General features: G+C 38.1%; 1 protein-coding gene and 1 pseudogene across 2 annotated transcripts in view; both read left to right on the top strand.

The window, feature by feature from the left end:
* PARG (poly(ADP-ribose) glycohydrolase) overlaps positions 1-21,227 on the top strand; it is a 142,612-nt gene that overhangs the window by 81,437 nt on the left and 39,948 nt on the right. For both annotated transcript variants that reach the window (XM_087824258.1, XM_087824257.1), the window contains exons 10-13: positions 436-515; positions 5,875-5,935; positions 11,253-11,328; positions 16,765-16,912. In XM_087824258.1, coding sequence (XP_087680384.1) covers positions 436-515; positions 5,875-5,935; positions 11,253-11,328; positions 16,765-16,912 — 365 coding nt within the window. The remainder of the gene's footprint in view (positions 1-435; positions 516-5,874; positions 5,936-11,252; positions 11,329-16,764; positions 16,913-21,227) is intronic.
* LOC107527963 (calcium/calmodulin-dependent protein kinase type II subunit gamma pseudogene) lies at positions 1,480-3,655 on the top strand (annotated as a pseudogene).

The following is a 21,227-nucleotide window of genomic DNA, read 5'->3' as shown; positions in this document are numbered from 1 at the left end:
TTGTCATTGTCCCAGTCGTTCTCGCCTCCCCCTTTGCCTCCCCAACACAAACAGTCGTGTGGATTATTTTCAGATACTATTTTTGTTCAGTCATTTAACTATCTAGTAATGTTGTGGATTATAAATAGTATTTGCCATTGGGAAAATAACTGAGCATTAACTCACTGGGTTAATTGACTTTGGGGAACCAGATGGTGCCTTGTCCCTGGAGGAAAGTAGACAAGAGAGACGGAATTGTGAGCGCCATCTGACTTGGACAATTTGTAAAGAGCCTGGTTCTAGTTGGTTTCAGTCCTCTCTGGATGCCATTTGAATCCAAACAGTTTTCCAGTTCTCTATTATTACAGAATTGCTTTCTGAAAGAATTACTTCTTTTATTACTTGGTAGTCATATAGATTTAGTTCTTTGTGATCTTTATTTTTGGTCTCTTTCAGGTTGTTTGAAGGACGTTCCTCAAGAAAACCAGAGAAGCTTAAAACGCTCTTCTGCTACTTTAGAAGAGTCACAGAGAAAAGTAAATTCCTTTCATTCTTACTATAATTTTTATCACTGATGGGGACAGTTCAGATCAAGAACATTTTGTGTTCAAAGGACACCTTCCTACCCAAACCAAATAATTCAATATTATAATCTAAATTTTATATATGTGTGTGTGTGTGTGTGTGTATAAATGTGTGCCATGAGTGTGTAGGAGTTTTATATATTCTGAAACTAGACCAACATAACCTACCATAATTTGTTCTCATGAATAGAAGCAAATTAATACTTTCAAAACAAAGTATGTTGACCAGGAAATACATTTTTGGTGTTCTTTATTTAAAGAAGCATTGGCTATTGCAATTAGTTTATTTGTAGTCATCAACCAGTTCATTGTCTTCCTACAGACCCCTCTCTTTTGTGTCCCCTTTAAACCTTTTGTACAGTTCTTATAAAGCAGTGTTTTACTTCATGTTCACATGTCTGTCTTCCTCTGTTGAACCTCAACCATCTTGTTTCCTCAGAGGCTAATTGTAGCACCTGAGGCACTGGTAAATATCTAACCAGTGCTCTTAGTGACACTCATCCTAAGAGCTGGGTGACTACAGGCAAGTTTCTTAACATCTCTAAGCCTCAATTTCTTCATCTTAATAGAATGATGATAGTTATCTCATAGGGTAGTTGTAAATATTAAGTGAGAAGTTACATGCTTAATAAACGTTAGCTGTTATCAATGGGGGGCTTTTCCTGAAAGTGGGTTATAAAGAAAACCAAAACATCTCAAAAGTTTGTTTTTGCTAAAAAGGGCAAGTCAACTCTGGTCAACTGAAATGAGTTCTTTTCAGTTTTGGTTGTCCAGGTGTAGGATTGTCTTAAAGCATATCATTTAATCGTTTAAGGTCTTTTTTCCTCACACCCTTCCTTTAGTAAGGAATCTCACATTATAGTAGGCGTGCTGGGTACCCCCACGTCTTGAAGATATTGCTATGTGGACGTTGTTCTTTTTTCTTTTTAATGGAATCAATTGTTAGGATTTTGGAATTTAAAGGGAAAAATTATATGCTGCTTTGTCTGAGGGTTATTTCTTAGCTCATCAGTTTTTAGTTTTGTGCTCTGTACTGAATGAAACGTTAAGGCAAATGAAGACTCAGACTGATACATAAAACTAAATTAGAATTTGTAATACTTCATTAGAAAAATGAGTACATTTTTTGCTATTCTAAATCTAAGTAGAATGAATTTCATTATTATACCTAAGTAATTCAGCGTTTACTTTTCTGTCCCTGGAGTCAAATCATGTATGTCTTCTCTAAAGGCTGACTTGCCTTTCTATGTTTTAGGATTTTAAATAATTTGAGAAAAAAAAATAAAGTTTTGTTTTTTCAACTAGAAATTTATAAACCATCCTAAGTGGTAGCAATCAGTCACACTAAAAAGGAAATTATAATTAGACACTTCATGTTCTGGCTTTTTCACTATATATGGTAATTTAGTTCTTTGTAGAAATATAGTGAAACACACTATAGGTTTTCAGAATGTAAAGTTACAGGCTTAAGGAGGAAATACTAAGTGGAATAAAAGAGGTTTGCAGTTTAATGATTACTTTACATAGAAGTTCTAGAGTCTACTGAATAGAAGCTATAGAGATGTATTTAGGCCTCCTCTTGGCCCCTGGGCGGGGCAGCAGTGACTGTGCACCCACGTTGCTGTGGGCTGCATCGCTGGGTCCACCCGCCCTCCTGCATGGCCACAACTGCCACCTGCACCCGCTTCACTGACAACTACCAGTTCTTTGAGGAGCTTGGAAGGGTGCTTTCTCTGTAACCCGAGGGTGTGTGAAGAAAACCTCCATGCAGGAGTATGCAGCAAAAATTGTCAATGCTAAGAAGTTGGTCTGCTCAGGATCACCAGAAACTAGAACGTTAGGCCTGGATTTGCCAACTTCTGAAACATCCAAACATTGTGTGCCCCCATGACAATATTTCTGAAGAAGGATTTCACTCCCTGTGTTTGACTTCGTTACTGGCGGAGAGCTGTTAGAAGACATCCTGGCCAGAGAATACTACAGTGAAGCCGATGCCTGCCACTGTATGCATCATATTCTGGAGAGCATTAACCACATCCACCAGCGTGACATTGTCCACCAGCACCTGAAGCCTGAGGACCTCCTGCTGGCCAGTGAAAGCAAGGGTGCCGCAGGCAGCTGGCTGGGATTGGCCTAGCCGTCCGGGTACAGGGAGAGCAGCCACCCCAGCTTACTTGTCCCTTGAGGTCTTGAGGAAAGATCCCTATGGAAAACCTGTGAATTTCAGGGCCTGCGGAGTCATCTTGTGTAGTATCCTGGGGAGATGTCCCCCCTCTGAGATGAGGACCGACACAAGCTGTATCGGCAGGTCAGGTCCGGAACCCATGATGTCCCATCTGGAGTGGGACACTGTGACTCCTGAAGTGGAGAACTGATCAGCCAGTGCTGACCACAAACCCTGCAAAACGTATCACAGCGGACCAGGCTTTCAAGCATGCATGGGTCTGCCAGCGGTCCACAGCGGCGTCCACGATACGTCAGGAGACCGTGGAGTGCTTTGCAAGTCCAGTGCCCAGAGGAAACTGAAGGGTCCCATCCTCATGACCATGCTCACCACCAGGAACTTTTTAGCCACCTAAAGCCTACTGAACAAGAAGTTGGATGGCGGTGTCCAGGAGCCACAAACCACTGTGGTATGTAACGCTACAGATGGGACCAAGGGTTCTACGGGGAACTGCAGCACCGCCACAGAACATGAGGATCTCAGAGTGCGAAAACAGAAGGAGATCATTAAAATCATGGAATGACTGATTGAGGCCATCACCGAGATTTGTGATCCAGGCCTCACTTCCTTTGAGCCTGAAGCCCTTGGTAACCTCTTCGAGGGAATGGATTTCCATAAGTTTTACTTTGAGAATCTTGTGTCCAAAAACAGCAAGCCCATTCACGCTACCTTCCTGAGCCCACATGTCCGTTTGATTGACGAGGACACAGCTTGCATCAGCTACATGCACCTCACCGAGTACGTTGATGGGCAGTGTCCACCTTGCACCAGCCAATTGGAGGAGACCTGTGTCTGGCGTTGCCGGAATGGCAAGTGGCTCAGTGTCCACTCTTAGTGCTCAGGCACCCCTGCTGCACCACTGCAGTGAGGTCAGCCACAAGGGGCATTAGGAGATCTCAGCTGGAGGCCAAACCTTTGCAGCCAGTAGCTCTGGAGAGCCTGAGTGACGGCAGCAATCCTCTTCATTTGCGGTTTAAAACAATTAAATTATAAAGCCCACCCGCTTGCCCTTCATGCCTGTCTGCTATACTGAGGTGTTTTACATTTAAGGGAAAAAATTATTTTTAAAAAAATGGAAAAAGAAATGTATTTAAAGTACCATATATTTCATCAAATCTAGGATGTTGTAGTTGTAGGAAGTGCCATTATGTTACATACCACTAAGAAGGAAAAAACACTCAGGATGGGGGGTCATAGGAGACCTCTGACAAAGCTGGTACACCAGAAGTCTGCACCCTTAGTCTAAGGGTGAATGAGGAGCTAACATGGCTGTGCAGAAAAGGAACAGTAAACAAACTGCTCTGTCAACCTTGGCACTGGGTCGGGGCGGGGGGGATCTCCCCTGAGAATTTTAATCAAGTTTGGGGTCCGAAGTCATATTACCAGTATGATCCACAAAAGCCTGAACAGAGGACTTAATTCAAACTGTCCTCAGGTTGGTGGTGCTCTTGGGTGACAGCAGAAGCAGATGCACATCCTGTCTGGAAAAATTTGACTTTATTCCAGACCAAATGCAATGGCTAGATACCTTGGGCTATGAAAGATGTATTCCATTTTCAGATATTTAATACATGAAAAAAATGTGCTTTTACAAATGATAAAATATAATTCCATCAGGACCAAACTTTTGAGTGTTGCCAAACACCAATATTTGTAATGAGGATCTTGAGACTGATTTTAAAGAGCTTTCTGAATTAAATTATTTTCAATATAGTTTTAAATAAAGTATCTTATAGATGGAGTATTTAAAAATTAATGATTCATATGCAGTATATATTTTGATTTATTAAGGGAAATATTTAATCAACCAGAATAACTTATTCTGGCATGAAAGGTACCTTTTTATGGAAAAAAGGTAATAGGCATGCTCTCAAGGTGTTTTTGTTATTAATTATATCTGAAGAACCGTATTTATCTGCCTTTTCTTGTGCTTTGCCAGCACTGTTCATTTATGAATTTTTTTTTGGTCTCTCCTAGTGTATATGAAGGACATTTAATGTTCTTACTTCTAACATTAGTTTCCTATTAATAGAATTATTTTTCTCTAGTGTTTGAATTGTTTGACTTCTTACTTGTGAGTTCTAAATAGGCTATCCATTTGTCTTAAAGATAGACACCTAAAGAATAGTTTATAACTCATTTTAACAAAATTCTGTTTTTTAATATAAATACTCCATATGATTTTTGAGTTATTACTGCTTGTGACTGAAAGCAAAGTAGAACATCCACAGGAATGAAATGATTGCTAAGCTTTCATTGAAACTCTGCTACCATTATCACTAATAGTTTCTGACATATCTCTCTTTGCTTAAGAGCTTAAAAAAAAATAAAATAGAAGAAAACAAAAATGGCCTGGCCTTTTTAGTTTATTCCTTGATTCGAATCAAACAAATTACTTTTGGTCAACTGATTTATTTGTTGCTTTTGCTACTAGTTAAAAAATAAAAAATAAACCTAACCAAAAAGGATCTTATCCTCTAAAATTTACTGCCTTTTGATCTCTTGTGTGTATTCCTACTTGAAAACTATGTCTGTCTTCTCTGACCATTTAGAACACAGTAATTCCTCCTTCTGGGTAAGGCACCTTATAAGTAGAGCAATTGCATATCGTCTAAAACCTGGATTTGGCTGTGTCACCTCCAAAGGCATTCCAGCAATTTTCATTTTTTAATCCTAGACATTTTATTTCATTATAAAATACATAAATGTGTATACATTCACCAGTTTTTAGGTGTAAGATTCTTTGAGAAGGAGTCTACAAATTAAAATTATGTTTTGTCTTTATTGTGTAAGATACACCCATTACGCATCTTTCCCCCCAATTATTTTTTAAAAGTGTTTGCAGTTTAGAAAATGTCACTAAAAAATACCAGTGCTCACATTCTCCTGTTGTGCTGTTGTTTTGTAGTTTTTTGTTTTAGTGAGGACTTATCCTACTGTAAGGATTATGTTTTAAGTCAGTCTTCTGTGTATTCCAAAACTAGTTGTATAGCCATTGTTAGACCCATTCTTTTACTGAATGTATGTATAATCTTTTCAAAATCATAATTTATTTTAAGTGTGTTTTTTCTTTTATTGCTTTTGTAGAACCTACTGGGTTGGTGACATTTACAAGACAGAGTCTTGAAGATTTTCCGGAGTGGGAAAGGTAATGATAAAAATAACTCAAGAAATCTTAGAATTAGGAGGACTGTTTTTGCCATGAGAGGGTTTTATTTTATAGCCCCTGGAAAGATGTTTTTCCAACCTCTTAAACCTTGCTGACCAACTATTTTGAACCATAACTCTCCCATGTGGCTGGCTACTTTGATCAGCAATGTGTTTAAAATGACTTAACTCGTCAGACACCCGTTATCTCATGACCAATCAGCAAAGTGTTTTAATTGCCTTTTCCTGGGGAGTTTTTTTTCATAAGCGACCCATTGAGAGCTCTCATTGTTAAAAAGTTTCTGCCTTTTGAATCTACATCTGCAGCCCTTTGACTTCTACTCTCCTGCCTTCGTTTTGTCTCCTGAAACAAAGTCCTGTTAGAATTCAGGAGTTGTGTATGTGAAGAAACTAATATTAAATGGAGCACCAATAACTAATGTTCCTTTTTACCCTCCTGTTTTGGTTCGTGTTTGTATTTTATGGCTTTTCCTCCTAGAGAACAAGATTGGGGAAAGTGTTTTATTAAACTGAATTGTAAATAGAAATGACCTAGAATCTGCCTGATAGATGAGAATTTTGAGGTTTGTCTGTCCATGTGTCCTATTGGCAGATTTTGTGGAAGTAGCTAATTTACTGTTTTGTTCTTATTATTTATCTACAAATACTGAGGAGAATAACCAATCTGAGTTCATCAGATTTGTAAATTTTCTAGTGTCTGGGAATAGTTAACACGTTTCCTACTCTAAAGTCTCCAAAGCACCTAAAGTAGAATGGATCAACTTTTTTGTTTTCAATATGTTTTCATTGATTTCCAAGAGAGGAAGGGAGAGGGAAAGAGAAACATCAATGATGAGAGAGTCATTGATCGGCCGCCTCCCACTCACACCCCTGCTGGGATCGAGCCCACAACCTGGGCATGTGTCCTGACCAGGAATCGAACCTCGATCCCCTGGGTCCTAGGTCGATGCTCAACCTCTGAGCAACGCTGACAGGGCTGGATCAGCTTTTTCAGTGCTCATGTTAGACATACAAAATGTGTATTTTGATTATGCATTCTTGTTAACGAGTGCCTACCATTTTCACTTCCCAATAATTTTTTTTTACTCCTCACCTGAGGATATGTTTTTATTGATTTCCGAGAGGGAGGAAGGGAGAAGGAGAGAGAGAGAGGGTCAGGGTTCCTTGCGTCCCATACACATCAGACCGGGGATTGAACCTGCAACCTTTTGGTGCACGGGACGTTGCTCCAACCAACTAAGCCACACTGGCCAGGGCTAATAATTTTTATTGCAGTTTGTAATTGTTTTGTTTGAAATTAGTAAGGGAAGAGACTCACTTTTAAGGGGGTTAACCTAAGAAGGCACATCTGCTTAGGTGGCTTTCCCGTGGTGTTTCATTCATCAGACATGTTTATTTGTGAGGCGAAAGCCAAACAAACTTACTTTAGGAGGCTGACTGCATTGCATGGCCGAGATGATTACTAATAGAGGGGAGTGGTGAAAGACTGCGCACCTGAAGAAAAACAAAAGAAAGGTGTGCCAGAAAGGAAGAGAACAGGTACAGCATTTTGGAATCCTGGCTTAGTAGAGATGAAAGGGACCCCAGGAAGTCATCGGGTGCAGCTGCCTGCTAAAAATACTATCAGCTCTGTAACACTTGTGACAGATGGGGACTAGACAGCTTCAGTGGCGGGAGGCTCACAACTTCACTCAGTCGGCCGCTTGTGTTATTATCTAACAATTTCATTTACTAAAAAAGTCTGGCTGTGCCATAATCCTCCTCCCATTCCTGGTTCTTCTTTCTAGAGCTACAGTAAATAAATTTAATTTTCTTTAACTTTCAGCCTTCCTTCATGTATCTTAATGCTTTCTTGATTCACCATACCTCTAACGATGCATACAGGTATATACAAACCTTACTCATTTCTTCTATTTCACATATAATATGAATTCTAAGTGCTCTTTCTCTGCTGTTTACATACCCCAGACCATTGACCCCTCTTAAAATATGGTGCTTAGAACTATAAGTAATAGTGTGCTCTGTTATCTGCCCAGGCCAGAGTACAGAATGGTGCCTTTCTTAGCTCTTCAATTAGTCTGTAATAGGAATACAGATGTTTTGTTCCCATCACTTAGGTATAGGTTTTATAGGTCATTCAGAGGGCTTGTTTTTAATTCAGCTCAGGCTCTCCACTCTGCATTTGACATTTATTTGGCACTAATGTGAAAGCACACTCATTTATACATTACCATCTGGGAGTGAAGAAATAGGTCAAAATGCAGAGAACTGCAAGGCTGTTGTGTCCGTGAGATAATTTTGCCCCTAAATAAGATCAAGATCATTCCCCTTAACTTGGATAGATAGAATTTAACTTGGTAACCTTTGTTTTAGTTCTCTGTTTTGTTTTAGCTGCCTCATAATGAGTTAGAGGATATATTAATATCAATCTCCCAGACCCCACGGAACCAGAAACATGCATTCACTTACAGAGGGAGGGTGAGGAAGAGATGAAGATTCTTGGTGTTTCCAGGAGTAAGGGGCTAAATGGGTGCCCCTTTTAGGAAGTTAGAGGCTTTTCTGATTTCCAAGTTTCTGACATGTTACAGTTAACCCTTTGATTATCAGTAAATACCTTAGCTAGGCTTTGTTAATTAATCATAGAGAGCCAGAATAAGCTATGTCTTTGATTCCTGGTACAGTGGAATGGAGAATATTCTGGGGCTAGAAGAGGAGACCTGTCAGGGAGTTGGAAGATGCTTTAAAAAAACAAAAACCCAGTTTCCAGCAATTTCATGATTTTATTGAGAACTGTACTCTAAGTTGACAGCTTTAGTCATGGAGAATTGTTAATGATAGTTGAGATTTCTGTTTCGAAGTCCTGACTGACAAGCCAGAGGTTTCTAGATCATGCTTTATCTTTTCAGTAGTATCCTCACAGGTGGTCTCCCTGTTTTCTAAGAGAGATTTGCAAAGTAGTTTTTCTAAAAGTATAGCATCCTGGTTAAGAATGTGAACTGTTCATTGATTTAGGCTGCCTGGGTTTAAATCTTTATTGCTTCATTTACTAGCCTTGAGCTTGGGCAGGTTACTCAAATACCTTCTGTGCTTTGTTTTCCCATCTGTGAAAGGAGATAATGATAGGGTTGTTGTGAGGGTTAAATGAGTTAATGCAAATTAAGCTCTTAGAATAGAACCTATACTGAATCACCTTCTAAGACTGGTCAGTCTGAAATGTTTTTGGACTCATCGAAACCAGGAAAAAGCAAATCACAGTAAGTAAATAGTAGTTCCTCAGCTAAACTGTTTTTAAAAATATATGATTTTTGCCATGGCCAGTGTGACTTAGTAGTTAGCAGGAGTGGAGAACTCCCGGGCTGTGGGCCGTATATGGCCGTAGAAATCCTTTGGTCTGGCCCTGCCAGGTAACTGTAGGCGGGACCCAAAATTCGATAAATCTAGGAGCTTTTTTTTTGCTTTTTTAAAATTCTCACCCAAAGATATTTTTTCCATTGCTTTTTCGGGGGGGGGGGGGGGGGGGAGAGACAGAGAGAGAGAGAGAGAAACATCGATTAGTTGCCTCTGGCACGCACCCCGACTGGGGCTGGGGATCGAGTCTGCAACTGAGGTATGTGCCCTTGGCCAAAACTGAACCTGGGACCCTTCAGTCCGCAGGCCGACGCACTGACCACTGACCCAAACTTGCTAGGGCTAGGAGCTTTTTTCATTGCTAATTTTTAAGTTGATAATTTTGTATGGCCCTCAAATGATGTTATAAATATCCAAATGGCCCTTGGCAGAAAAAATCTTCCCCACCCCTGAGTTAGAGCATCGGCCACGCACCAAAGGGTTGGGGGTTTTATTCCCAGTCAGGGACGCATACCTGGGTTGCAGGTTCGATCCCTGGCCCAGTACTAGCATATGCGGGAGGCAACCAATCGATGTGTCTCTCTCACATCGATGTTTCTCTCTGTCTCTCCCTCCGACTTTCCCTTCCACTTTCTCTAAAAATCAATGTACAAAACTATCCTCAGGTGAGGATTAACAACAACTATATATGTGTGTGTGTGTGTGTGTGTGTGTGTGTAATTGTTTTAAAAAACATGTAATTTCCCCTCCCAAAAAAAATCAGTGCCACCCTTGTATGAGTTAGGGATTTGGATTTCATCTTTTATATTCTATTATAATTTATATATTTATTCAGTAATCAGGGGGAGCGTCTAAGGAAAAGTGCCATCATCAAATGCTACTTATAAAATGGAACTGGTTTTTAATACAATGTTGTAAGCCAGACAAGGAAGAAAAAGGTTTTCCTTGACCCTCTTTAGTTCCTCGGCTGGGTCTGAAAATTAAACTGACCAACGCAGATTAACAGGAGAAAAGCATACAGATGTATTTTATGTAAGTTTACACGACATGGGAGCCTTCATAAGGAAATGAAGACTCCAGAAACAGACGTGCATGTGCTGAAGAGGAGACAGTCGTGGGTGGGTTAAGGAATACGAAGCAGTTGTAGTAAACGGGGAGACCACATGCCCCTTTGTCTTTGTTAGGATTCTTTCTGGGTTCCCTTTGTGTTCAAAGATAAGGACGCTTCTTTCTCCTGGATATAAGGAGGGTACCTTTCCCATGAGCGTTTTGTGAATTGTTTCAGCGAAGAAGGGAGGTTCAAATGACCTTTTTGCTTCTGCCATTTTCTCAGATCTCTTCAGCTTAAAATATTGAATATGCCAAGGTGTGGCATGTCCTGAACTTCATAAATACCTCAGTGACCATGGTTGATGAAAATGAAAGAAAATAGTTGTGACTCACAGGGACTAGGTTCATCTGTCAACTTTATTAATGTAAAAATACCATAGAAAAGAATTTCTGTGGCATGTATTTTCATCAAGACCCCCCCCACACACACACACTTATCAAACTAGTGAAATAGAGCCTATCTGAGAATCTCATGAATTACCAAATTTTTCTTTATTGTTCCTTAGGTTGTCAACTCTGGGATAATAATAAAATTTTATAGATCTTAATTCTTTTCCTTTTTTCTTAAGCTTTTCAACTCCTAAAGAAGAGGAACTTCAATATTTTGTAGGGGAAAACAGGTTTCAAAGCAGTATATTATATCATTTTAATTTAAAAATGTATATTTGTATATTTGAATTAGAAAATGTTTGAATGCCAAGAATGTTAACAGTAGGTATCTGTTTCTGGCTTTCGAGATTTGGAATGGTTTCAGTTTTTTTGGAAGCTAATTTATATTTTCTATAGTGAAATACCTGTCATTAAAAAAATAAATAAGTGAATATTTTTTTAAATTGTAGATGTGAAAAACCTCTGACTCGACTGCATGTCACATATGAAGGTACCATCGAAGGAAATGGTCAAGGCATGCTACAGGTGGGTGAAGCACAGCAGCCCGCTGCTGTTTGGGACTCACGTCCAGCTTCTGACAGCAAAGGGAGTTTGAAAGCTGTTTGTTTATCTTCTAAGCTAATTTAATGCAAAGAAGCATGATAGCAGAATGGAGAAAAACACCAAACAGATCATCTTGACAGCTGCGATAATATTGTTACTTGCCAATGTACATTCTCTGTTTCTTACATGAGCCTCTTTAAGAGCCTTTGACAGAAAATCCCAAGATCTGGACAACATCGGGCCTCTTGGTTCAGACATAGATTGTGGATTGACAGTGGTTGAAGTTCCCAGGGTGTGGTCTTGACAAGCTGTCACCAGACATTTTGTTTTTTCTTTAAAGGCTCTTGCTCTGCCCTAAATGATGACCAGCTTGAGATGTTTTTCTGCCACTAGACCTTGTTTAGGTCTAGGAGACAGGCGTCTAAAATTGATTGATAAAGTCCTTTCTCCCATATATAATCGTTTTAGGCACTTGAACCAACGATGCTTGCTGTCCTTTCCCTGTTGTAAAGCAGGTAATTTTGTCCATCTCTCAGTCTTTATTATTAATTTGTGTTACTGCCTTTACTTAAAAGAATATTTTTGGAAAAAGGAGTTAAGAAGTAAAACACCCTGTGTATCTAGCTTTAAATTGATGTAACACCTAACCTGAACACGTACTTTCCTTTTGCTTTAAAGTGATTTTTGTTTAAAGTCACTAATCAGAAAAAATGTGAGTGATTTATACTCTTATCCTGTTTCCAAGAGCGCTGTAATACCAGTTTTCTTGAAAGAATCTTGTCTGTCATCTCACTTATACTGAGAATGGCTGATTTTTCTTCTTCAATCCTTTTTTGATGCATATACAGAGTGGGGCAAAAGTATGTTTATAGTTGTTTGTATGGAAAATAAAAATAATAAATAATAATACAAGAATAAACCGTATTTTGAGTACTCACAACTGTAAACCTACTTTTGCCCCACCCTGTGTTGGGTCAAAGCTAAATAAAGCAGTTGCCTGACAATAGACTTATTTGTTTGAATAACAATATAAAATGACTGGACTGATTTGCATTGGGCTAGTTATAAGATGCTCTAAGTGCCCAATGATACAGATTCTTTTTATCACTGCCTTTAATTAGACATATTTGTAATTGAAATCTCCAAAGAGGCAAGTCATGTTTTCCTTTAAATCACCTTCTCCCAGTGATTATCTGAGATAAACAAAAATAAGATAACTGTATTGATATTTGTCCTGTATGTAACTTAAAAATTGTTTTAAATTTGTAATCAGTACCTTTTCTTCTATTTAAAACAATAATTTTGAAATATGCTTAAAATTTGTTCCAAGTGAGTATCACTCTTTCTCCACATTTTCATCTTGATGATATTCTTTCCTACGTTAAAGTCTTGGGTTAACTGAGGGACTCTTAACACACACAAAATCAACAAAGCTGCTGCTAGTTAGCACCGCAGGAATGCCGACATCTCATCACAGTACAATTTAACGGGGAGTTATTTAACAACATTCAAGGTTGAGATTCTCCCCACTTTCCTGGAACATATTATACATGAAATATGAAACCTCAGTAGATTAAAAGAATACCATAAAGGCTTCTATTAATTATCCCCCCTCCACGTGTCATGTATCCCCAGGAGAGCAGGGAATATTGTATTGCAGTGCCACAAAGCTGCTTGTGTAGCATATGAATTGCATTATGCTGAATGGCAACAACAAGAAAACCTCTAAGGAGTGTTATCATTTCTCTCTTTTCATCAAGTTATAATTCAGAAACTGAGTAATCTGAACAAGTAGCTTTAAAGTGAGTTGGAAAATGACTGGATAAAAATAAAGAAGCAGTCACATGCTGTTTTCATGTACTGGAACAGGTTTCTCACCTGTAATAGCCTTTTATTAAGAACTTTACAAGTAGAGGAAACTTTGATTTTCTAAAAGACTCCTCCTGCTTTCAAAGTCATATTGAGTTTAGTGTATTTATTTCTGTGCATACCTTTCAAGGAAAAAATGTTAGCCTTTTATGTAAAAAATGAACACGTGCATGCACATTGAATGCATTTCATTTATCATTACCCAGTAGTACATAAGTTGGATAGAGCTTATCCTTCTATTTTGGCTATTTACCTTGTTCCAGTAAAAATTAAGTTTAGCTGACCTCAAACCTTCTTTGTTTCTTATTTTTATTTATAGTGCTATACTTAGTCTCTCAGTTTTTAAGTGCTGTCCATTTTATTTCTTTGCTGAGTCTCTCTTTCCTTCCCTTTCTTTCCCGTTGACCTATTTGAGGAACTAACAGTAATTATATAAACTATGGAATAGTCATCTAACTAGCCTCTACTTTTAATTCTGTATTTTTCCGGTTTATTCTTAAACTCTTGCCTGAATTATCTCCCTAAAGCACAGGTTCTTTGTTATTACTTATCTTTTTTAGAATCTTTCCCAGAACCTTCAGAATTAAGTAAAAATTCCCTGGACCCCAGACCACCTTATCAGCAGCCATAACCCTCCACATACTCTCCATCTCCAGCAGGCGTGAGGAGTGTGCTTACCACTCTCCTCTGACAACTCTTTACATTTGGTTTCTCCTGTGTCCTTGTGCAGCTATGTTCTCAGCCTGAATGTCAGCAAAATCCGGATTGAATGACATTTCCTCTTGTAACATTCCCCATCCTCCTTCCCAGGCTCTGATTTTATCTAATTGTATTATTTGGGCAGTATCAAATTAATACAAATAAGTCCTTTAATAATTACTCTATCATTCTGCTTGTGTGCCTGACTCCCATCTCCGTGGTGAATGCTATAGAACTATGTCTTACTCATCTTTGTATCCCATGGTTCCCAGCACAAGATTCAGTCAGTATTTGTTGAACAATTTAAGCCATAGATCACCCAGTGCATCAAGACCTCATTATGTAGTAGGTAACTAATTCTAATTAATGGACTAGTTTAACCAATATTATTTTTCTACAAAAGCTAGAGAGTTACTCTTTTTTTAGCATTGATTCAGTATGCCAAAATAAAAATCCAAATATATATGATTCTCTGTGGTAACTCATGTCAAGAATTTGTCTAGTTGTAATTTTCAGTATTTTCCAAGTTCCCCTGTAGTTAAAGAATACTTTGCCGTCTGTTAATTTCTGTCTTCTCTCATATTTTTCATATCAAAAGATTCATATTCTTTTTTTACTCTTGTAAAACAGACTTCAGATTATCATTTAATGTCATAATTGCTTTAGAGAACACAAATTTTAAGAAATCTTATATTTGAAAATAGTCTGAAAATATATGTAAAATAATAGAAAATATATATTTCTTGGTTTCTGTCCCAGCTTTTGACTTGGAGCTCCTAAAATCTGGGTAACTATGTAAGTGATAAGAGCACAGGGAACATCTTTTATTCTAATATTTTGTCTTTGATTTTGATTGCTGACACAGAGCTCCTAAATCCCTTGGGATTTTCTGGATGATAGGAGTGTTTTGTTCTAAAGAAGTGACTCTTGGTGGGCTCCTGGGTAGCTTCAGGATGGGGGCTGGTCACCAGAAAGACGCAGCCATGCTTAGAAGTTTGGAACTTTCTCCCCGACCTCCCATCCTCTGGGGAGGGGAAAGGGAGTAGAGTATGAGTTCTTGATCAATCATGCCTACACACTGTAGCCACCATAAAAATCCCCACAGTGCAGGATTCAGAGAGCTTCCAGTTTGGTGAACATATGAAGGTGGTGGGAGTGTGACTGGTGGGGAGAGTGACTTGCCCAGAAACTCTGCCCTTTCCTACATCTTTGCCCTGTGTACCTCTTCATCTTGCTATTCATCTGTATCCTTTACTATAATCCTTTTTAATAAATCAGTAAATGTAAGTAAGTTTTACCTTGAGTTTTGTGAGCTACTCTGGCAAATTATCAAACCCCAGGAGGGGGTCATGGGGTTTGATAATTATTAACCATTCAACTATAAGTTAGGACTTACAGTTGGCATCTGAAGTTGAGCAGTGTTGTGGGACTGAACCCCTTAGCTGTTGGAATGCAATGCTAACTCCAAGTAGATAGTGCCAGAACTGAATTGAGTTATAGGATATCTAGGTGGTGGTACAGAATTACTATGTATGTTGAAACCCACACATTTGGTGTGAGAAGTGTTGTGAATTTAGTAGCAGTGTGAAGTTAAAGAAGAGATACAGGAATGTGGTTTTCCTGCACAGGATATAAGCCTCTCTTACATTACTTACGAAATTTGGGGGTGGGATGGGGGGGTTGTATGTATGATTATGTATGTACACAGTTGTATATGTGTGTAATATAACTCCTCAAATAGAATAATCTAAGGCAAAGTTGGAAACCATTTCTTACCTATTTCTCCATAATTTCTAGCATTGTGTGACACCTTGGAGTGCTTAGTAAGTTTAAGACAAACAAATAATGATGTCAAGTTGAGTTTGCTTTCTCTTGAGGATGGTGTATCTCATCATTATAAATAGGAGCTTGCTCGACTGGCGTGGCTCAGTGGTTGAGCATCAATCTGTGATCCAGGAGATCAAGGTTCAACTCCCAGGCAGGGCACATGCCTGGGTTGTGGGCTTGGTCCCCAGTCTGGGGCGTGCGGAGGGCAGCCGATCAGTGACTCTCTCATCATTGATGTTTCTATCTAGACTCTCTCCCTCTGCCTTCCTCTCTGAAATCAATAAAGATATATTTTTTAAAAATAAAAATAAATAAATAGGTGCTTGGGGATCCAATCTTAGTATTCCACAGAAAGCTTATGTATAGTTTTAAACTAAATTGGAAATATTTAGTTGAATCTTTATTGTTAAACTAGGTTTTGTCTTCATTTTTCCCCCTTAAGTATACTTTTAAGAAATAGTTTCTAATGTTCATGTAGTTGGGGGTTTGCAACTGAATTTGGAAGGACAAAATTTCCATCCCTTTATACTTCTGCAGAAGAAAAGGTTACGCAAGAAAGGTCAATTACTAAACTTTAAAGTTCTTTAAGAACAAGTGTTTGATTGCCATATTATATAAGAAAGGTGTAGTTAAAGTCTATGAAATACGTAAATGGAAATTGAGTAGTGAATGGTGGGGAAATGATCTTGAAATCTTTCCAGATAAAACCTTTCTTGATTTGTGGCCCTTGGAGCACAAAAAGGGTTTATAAACAAAAGTCCATATAATTACATTGAGTCTTTGCTTAAAAGCTCCATTTTCTAGGTTCCTTCTAAGGTTTTGAAATCCTAAAAAATATGCAGAAATGTTAACTGCAGCAACATGGAAAGAATACAGTCAACCACAATCTCAGGGGATTGCTAATTTGGGGATTGATTTATATGAGGGGGGAAAGCAAGATTAGATCTTAGAGGTAGTGTACTTGTTTATCATATATGTAGGCATTTTAGATCATCATTTAATGTGCCACATTTTCCCAAATAGGTGGATTTTGCAAACCGTTTTGTTGGAGGTGGTGTAACCGGTGCAGGACTTGTGCAAGAAGAAATTCGCTTTTTAATCAACCCTGAGCTGATTGTTTCACGGCTCTTTACTGAGGTGCTGGATCACAATGAATGTCTTATCATCACAGGTTAGTTTGGGGAAATCTGGACAATGGGGTAATTTTCCCCATCTATGAATATCTTAACATGAAGACTAGAGGCCACTCAGATAAGCTTTTCTCTGCCATGGGCATTATTCCCAAATTGTTATTCATTAATTTATACTTGGTGTTTTGAAATTGTTGGCCCTCTGCCTCTGCAGACTCCCAAACGGGGATTAAAAACTGTAGGTATTTATTGAAAAAAATCCACATATGTGTGGCACCATACAGTTCAAACTTGTGTTTTCAAAGTTCAACTGTAGTTTTATTTTCCTGATCTTGAGGAAGACACTTTACCCTCACCTTTCACCTGTAGGCATCATTATCTGAGGAACAAGGGGAAAACTTTTCAGTTATTCTGCAGTTTGAATTTTTATGATGTAGTGCCCTTAAAAAGAAGAAAATGAGAGGACTTTGAGCATGTATTCTATTATTTTTCTTCCATTATATTTCCAAAGTGATGTGTTATGCTTCAATATGATGACACCATATAAATGCAGAAAGCACAGTTACAATGTTTGGAGAGTCTACACCAGTGAGCTTTATAGAAGAGAAATAAATCGGTAACCTTATGGTTACCCTAATTCCTAATACTAAGGGAAAACGTGTGATTATCTTAGTTCCTACCCTTGATTTAAGTTAATAAAAAAGAGAGGGTAATACAGTCAAACTTATACTTTAGGTCAATTATTGAGATTTAATTATTTTTCTTTATTTAAGGTATTGGGGGGTTTTTACTGAGATATGTCTTAGTCTTTTCTTCTGAGTGGGCTACAGAAATTAATTGCTCTTAAGAAACTCTTAATCAGTTACCTTAGGTAGGTTAAGACTTTTATTCAAGTACCTAAAAGAACATTTTCACATAAAAGCCATAATCACTCATCAGTTGATGATACCTTTTTTCCCTCCGCAAAAGAGGATTTGTTACTTCCTTTTTTAATCTGTTGCTGCTTTGAGATTAGTGTAGGAAACTAAACATTCAACTGGGTTGGAGAATTTGGTTGATTGTTAGTCCCAAAGATTACAATGGGAGAAAAACCATCCCTGAGGAGTCACATCAAATGTATACTCAACTCTCTGACCGGTGTGGCTCATGGTTGAATGTCATCCCATGCACCGAGAGGCCATGTTTCGATTCCCATTCAGGGCACATGCTCAGGTTGCAGGCACAATCCCCTGTAGGGGGCGTGCAGGAAGCAGCCAATTGATGTTATCATCAATGTTTTTCTCTTTCTTTCTCCCTCCTTTTCTCTCTAAAATTAATAAAAGAGAGAGGAAGGGAGAGGGAGAGAGAGTTGAAACATCAATGATGAGAGACTTGTCATTGATCAACTGCCTCCTGCACACCCCCAACTGGGGATTGAGCCCGCAACCCAGGCATGTGCCCTGACTGGGAATCAAACCTCAATCTCCTGGATCCTAGGTCGATGCTCAACCACTGAGCCACACCCAGCCAGGCTATAAAAACATATTTTAAAACCAAAAAAAAGTACACTCAACTGATTCCCCTCCAAATAGGTATGTGACAGAACTAAGACTGAGGTCTCATCTTGAAAACACACACTTTCCTTCAGATATATTTGTAGGCAACCTTCAGGAGATTATCTAAATTTTATTTTGCTTTCAAGATTCTTTGTCTCTGTCTTTCCATAGCTTGATTATGATGTATTTAGGTATAGATCTATTTCACTATCCTATTTGGAGTTCATTGAGCTTCTTGAATGTTTAGATAAATTTTGTAAATATTTGTTCATTATTTCCTCAAATCTTCTTTCTGCCCCTTTTTCTCCTCTCCTCTGGGACTCCCATTATGCATATGTTGGTACATTCGATGGTGTCCCATTGGTCTCTGAAGCTGTGCTCATTTTTCTTCATTATTTTTTTCTGTTCCTCACACTGGATTACTCTCCAAAGAGGTATGTGACAAACAGCAACAAAAACACACTCTGATTTCAAGAGTTACCACTAATAAGTTCACTAAGTCTTTCTTCTGCCTACTCTAATCTGCTTTTGAATCCCGCCAGTGAAATTTTTATTTCAATTATTGTACTTTTTAATTTCATAATTTCTATTTGGTTCTTTTTAAAAACAAATTAATTTCTATCTTTTTGCTATGAGTCTCTATTTGCGAGGCATTATTCTCATACTTTCACTTAGTTCTGTAGACATAATTTTTTTATTTCTTTGAACATATTTAAAATAGCTGATTTAAAGCCTTTGTTTAGTAAGTGCAACATCTGGGCTCCTTGGGGACAGTTACTATATTGACTACTTTTGTTTTTTGAGTATGGGCCCTACTTTGTCATTTTTTGCATGTCTTAATTTTTTGTTGAAAACGGGACATTTTAAATAATGTGGTAACTCTTGAAATTGGAACGTGTTTTTGTTGCTGTTTAGTGTTATTTACTTTTCTAAACTAATTCTGTAAAGTCTGTATTCTTTTATGTGTGTGGCTGCTGAAGCCTCTGCTTGGTTATATTAGTGGTCAGCTAATGATTGGACAGAGATTTCCTTAAGTGCCTAGAACCAATAAGTCTCTCAGTCTTTGCTGAAGGACTTTTGTGCTTTTCGGTCTCAGCACTCCACCAGGCAGTTGATGCTTCACTTCATGCTTGCACAGAGCCCCAAGGTCAGATAGAGAGGAGATATTAGGACCTTCTCAGCTCTTTTCTTGAGCATGTGGATAGCCATGGGTATGTGTGTAGCTTTTTACATTCCTGGGAATATTTAGAACTTTTCCAAGCCACTTATGGAACACCTGTCTCATTCCTCAAGTTTTTCTTTGAAACCTTTAGTTAGCCTATTGTTGGCCCCAACTATTATTTACTGCCTCAGGGAGCCACAATGTTAAACAATTGCTTACAATTGTTTTCAGCAAACATCACTGGAGATTAGGCTTTTCCTACTGGTCAAGCTCCAATTCAGATCAAATAAAGATAGTCTTGTGAGTGAAATCTTCCAGGGAACCACCAGACAGGTTATATGATGACAATTCTCTGAGAATAGGGCTTTGAAGGAGCGTCAGCCCTCTTCTTCCACCTCTGGTGGCTACTAGGCTGCTGGGTTTCATTGTAATTACAGGCTGTTGGCTTTTAAGACTACCACAGAGCTTGGGAGAGTGGGAGGGCAAGTTAAAAACACCACAAGACTCACCTTTTTTACCAAGATTCAGACAGTTTTCTTTTAATAAACATTCCTTGGACTGCTTCAAGCCTTTGATTAACTCCCATAGTTCGGAAAGTGTTGATCCTCACAATTTTTACCAGTGTAAAAATTACAGAGGAGAGAATCTTCAGAGGTTTTATGCCATCATTTTTGCTAATATATTCTTATCTTTTATAAGTACTTGTAGGTAAAAAGGCTTTCAACAAATTATTCCACTTCGTTTAGATGTCCTATGTTATTTTTTATAATATCATTGTGAGCTTGCTGTTTTGGTGTGGTAGAGCAAAAAACAATTGTTAATTGTCTGAATTTATGTAGGAAATTAAGAATGGAACTTTGGCAAAGGAATTTCTTCTTCGATGGAGGTTGTGATCCAAATTGTAATGAAATAGAAAGATAAAACCCTTTTATTCTTAGCGTTGTATCAGCTCACATATTGATTTAGCTATATTTATTTGTTGTTTATTATGTATGCAGATACAAAGAATGCAGTTGGAAGGTATGGGCGGGAGAAGAGAGTACAAGGAATTACAGAACAAAAAATTAAACTGTCACAAATCCATTGCTGGGCAAATAAATACTTTGACTATTTGGCTTACACTGTTTTAGAGAGCTATGAAGGTATGGAATATGAATGTCTCCAGCATTTGGGTATATCAAATAATACTTTAAAGAATTTTAATTTTAAGCAGATAAGTTAGATTTGAACTGAAGACTCAGAAAAAAAATTCCATCAATTTTTTAAATGAATCTGTAGTTGATCCTTGAACAATCAGGTTTGAACTGCATGGATCCACTTACACATGGAGTTTTAAAAATAAATATATCAAAATATTTTGGCTATTTCCTTACTACTGTGAAGTAATTGTATCAGTTACACTAGGCTAGCATAGAACAGTCATGGTAGCCTATGATTGCCTCTTCTTTGTTATGAATGCATGAGTCTGTATGCTTTTTTCGTATTCTTTCCATTTTTGATTTCTAGTGTTAGTAATACATATAACATCTACAGTGTTTTGTATCATATAAGACAATATGATATAGGTGCTGACAGATGATTCATTCTGTACACAGACGATATAAACTCACAGTATTGATAAATACAGTACAGTACTGTAAATGTGTTTTCCTTATGATT

Source organism: Miniopterus natalensis, chromosome 14, assembly GCF_054644295.1.
Source record: "Miniopterus natalensis isolate mMinNat1 chromosome 14, mMinNat1.hap1, whole genome shotgun sequence".
Lineage (NCBI taxonomy): Eukaryota > Metazoa > Chordata > Mammalia > Chiroptera > Miniopteridae > Miniopterus > Miniopterus natalensis.
This window is presented reverse-complemented; position numbering and strand designations above follow the sequence as displayed.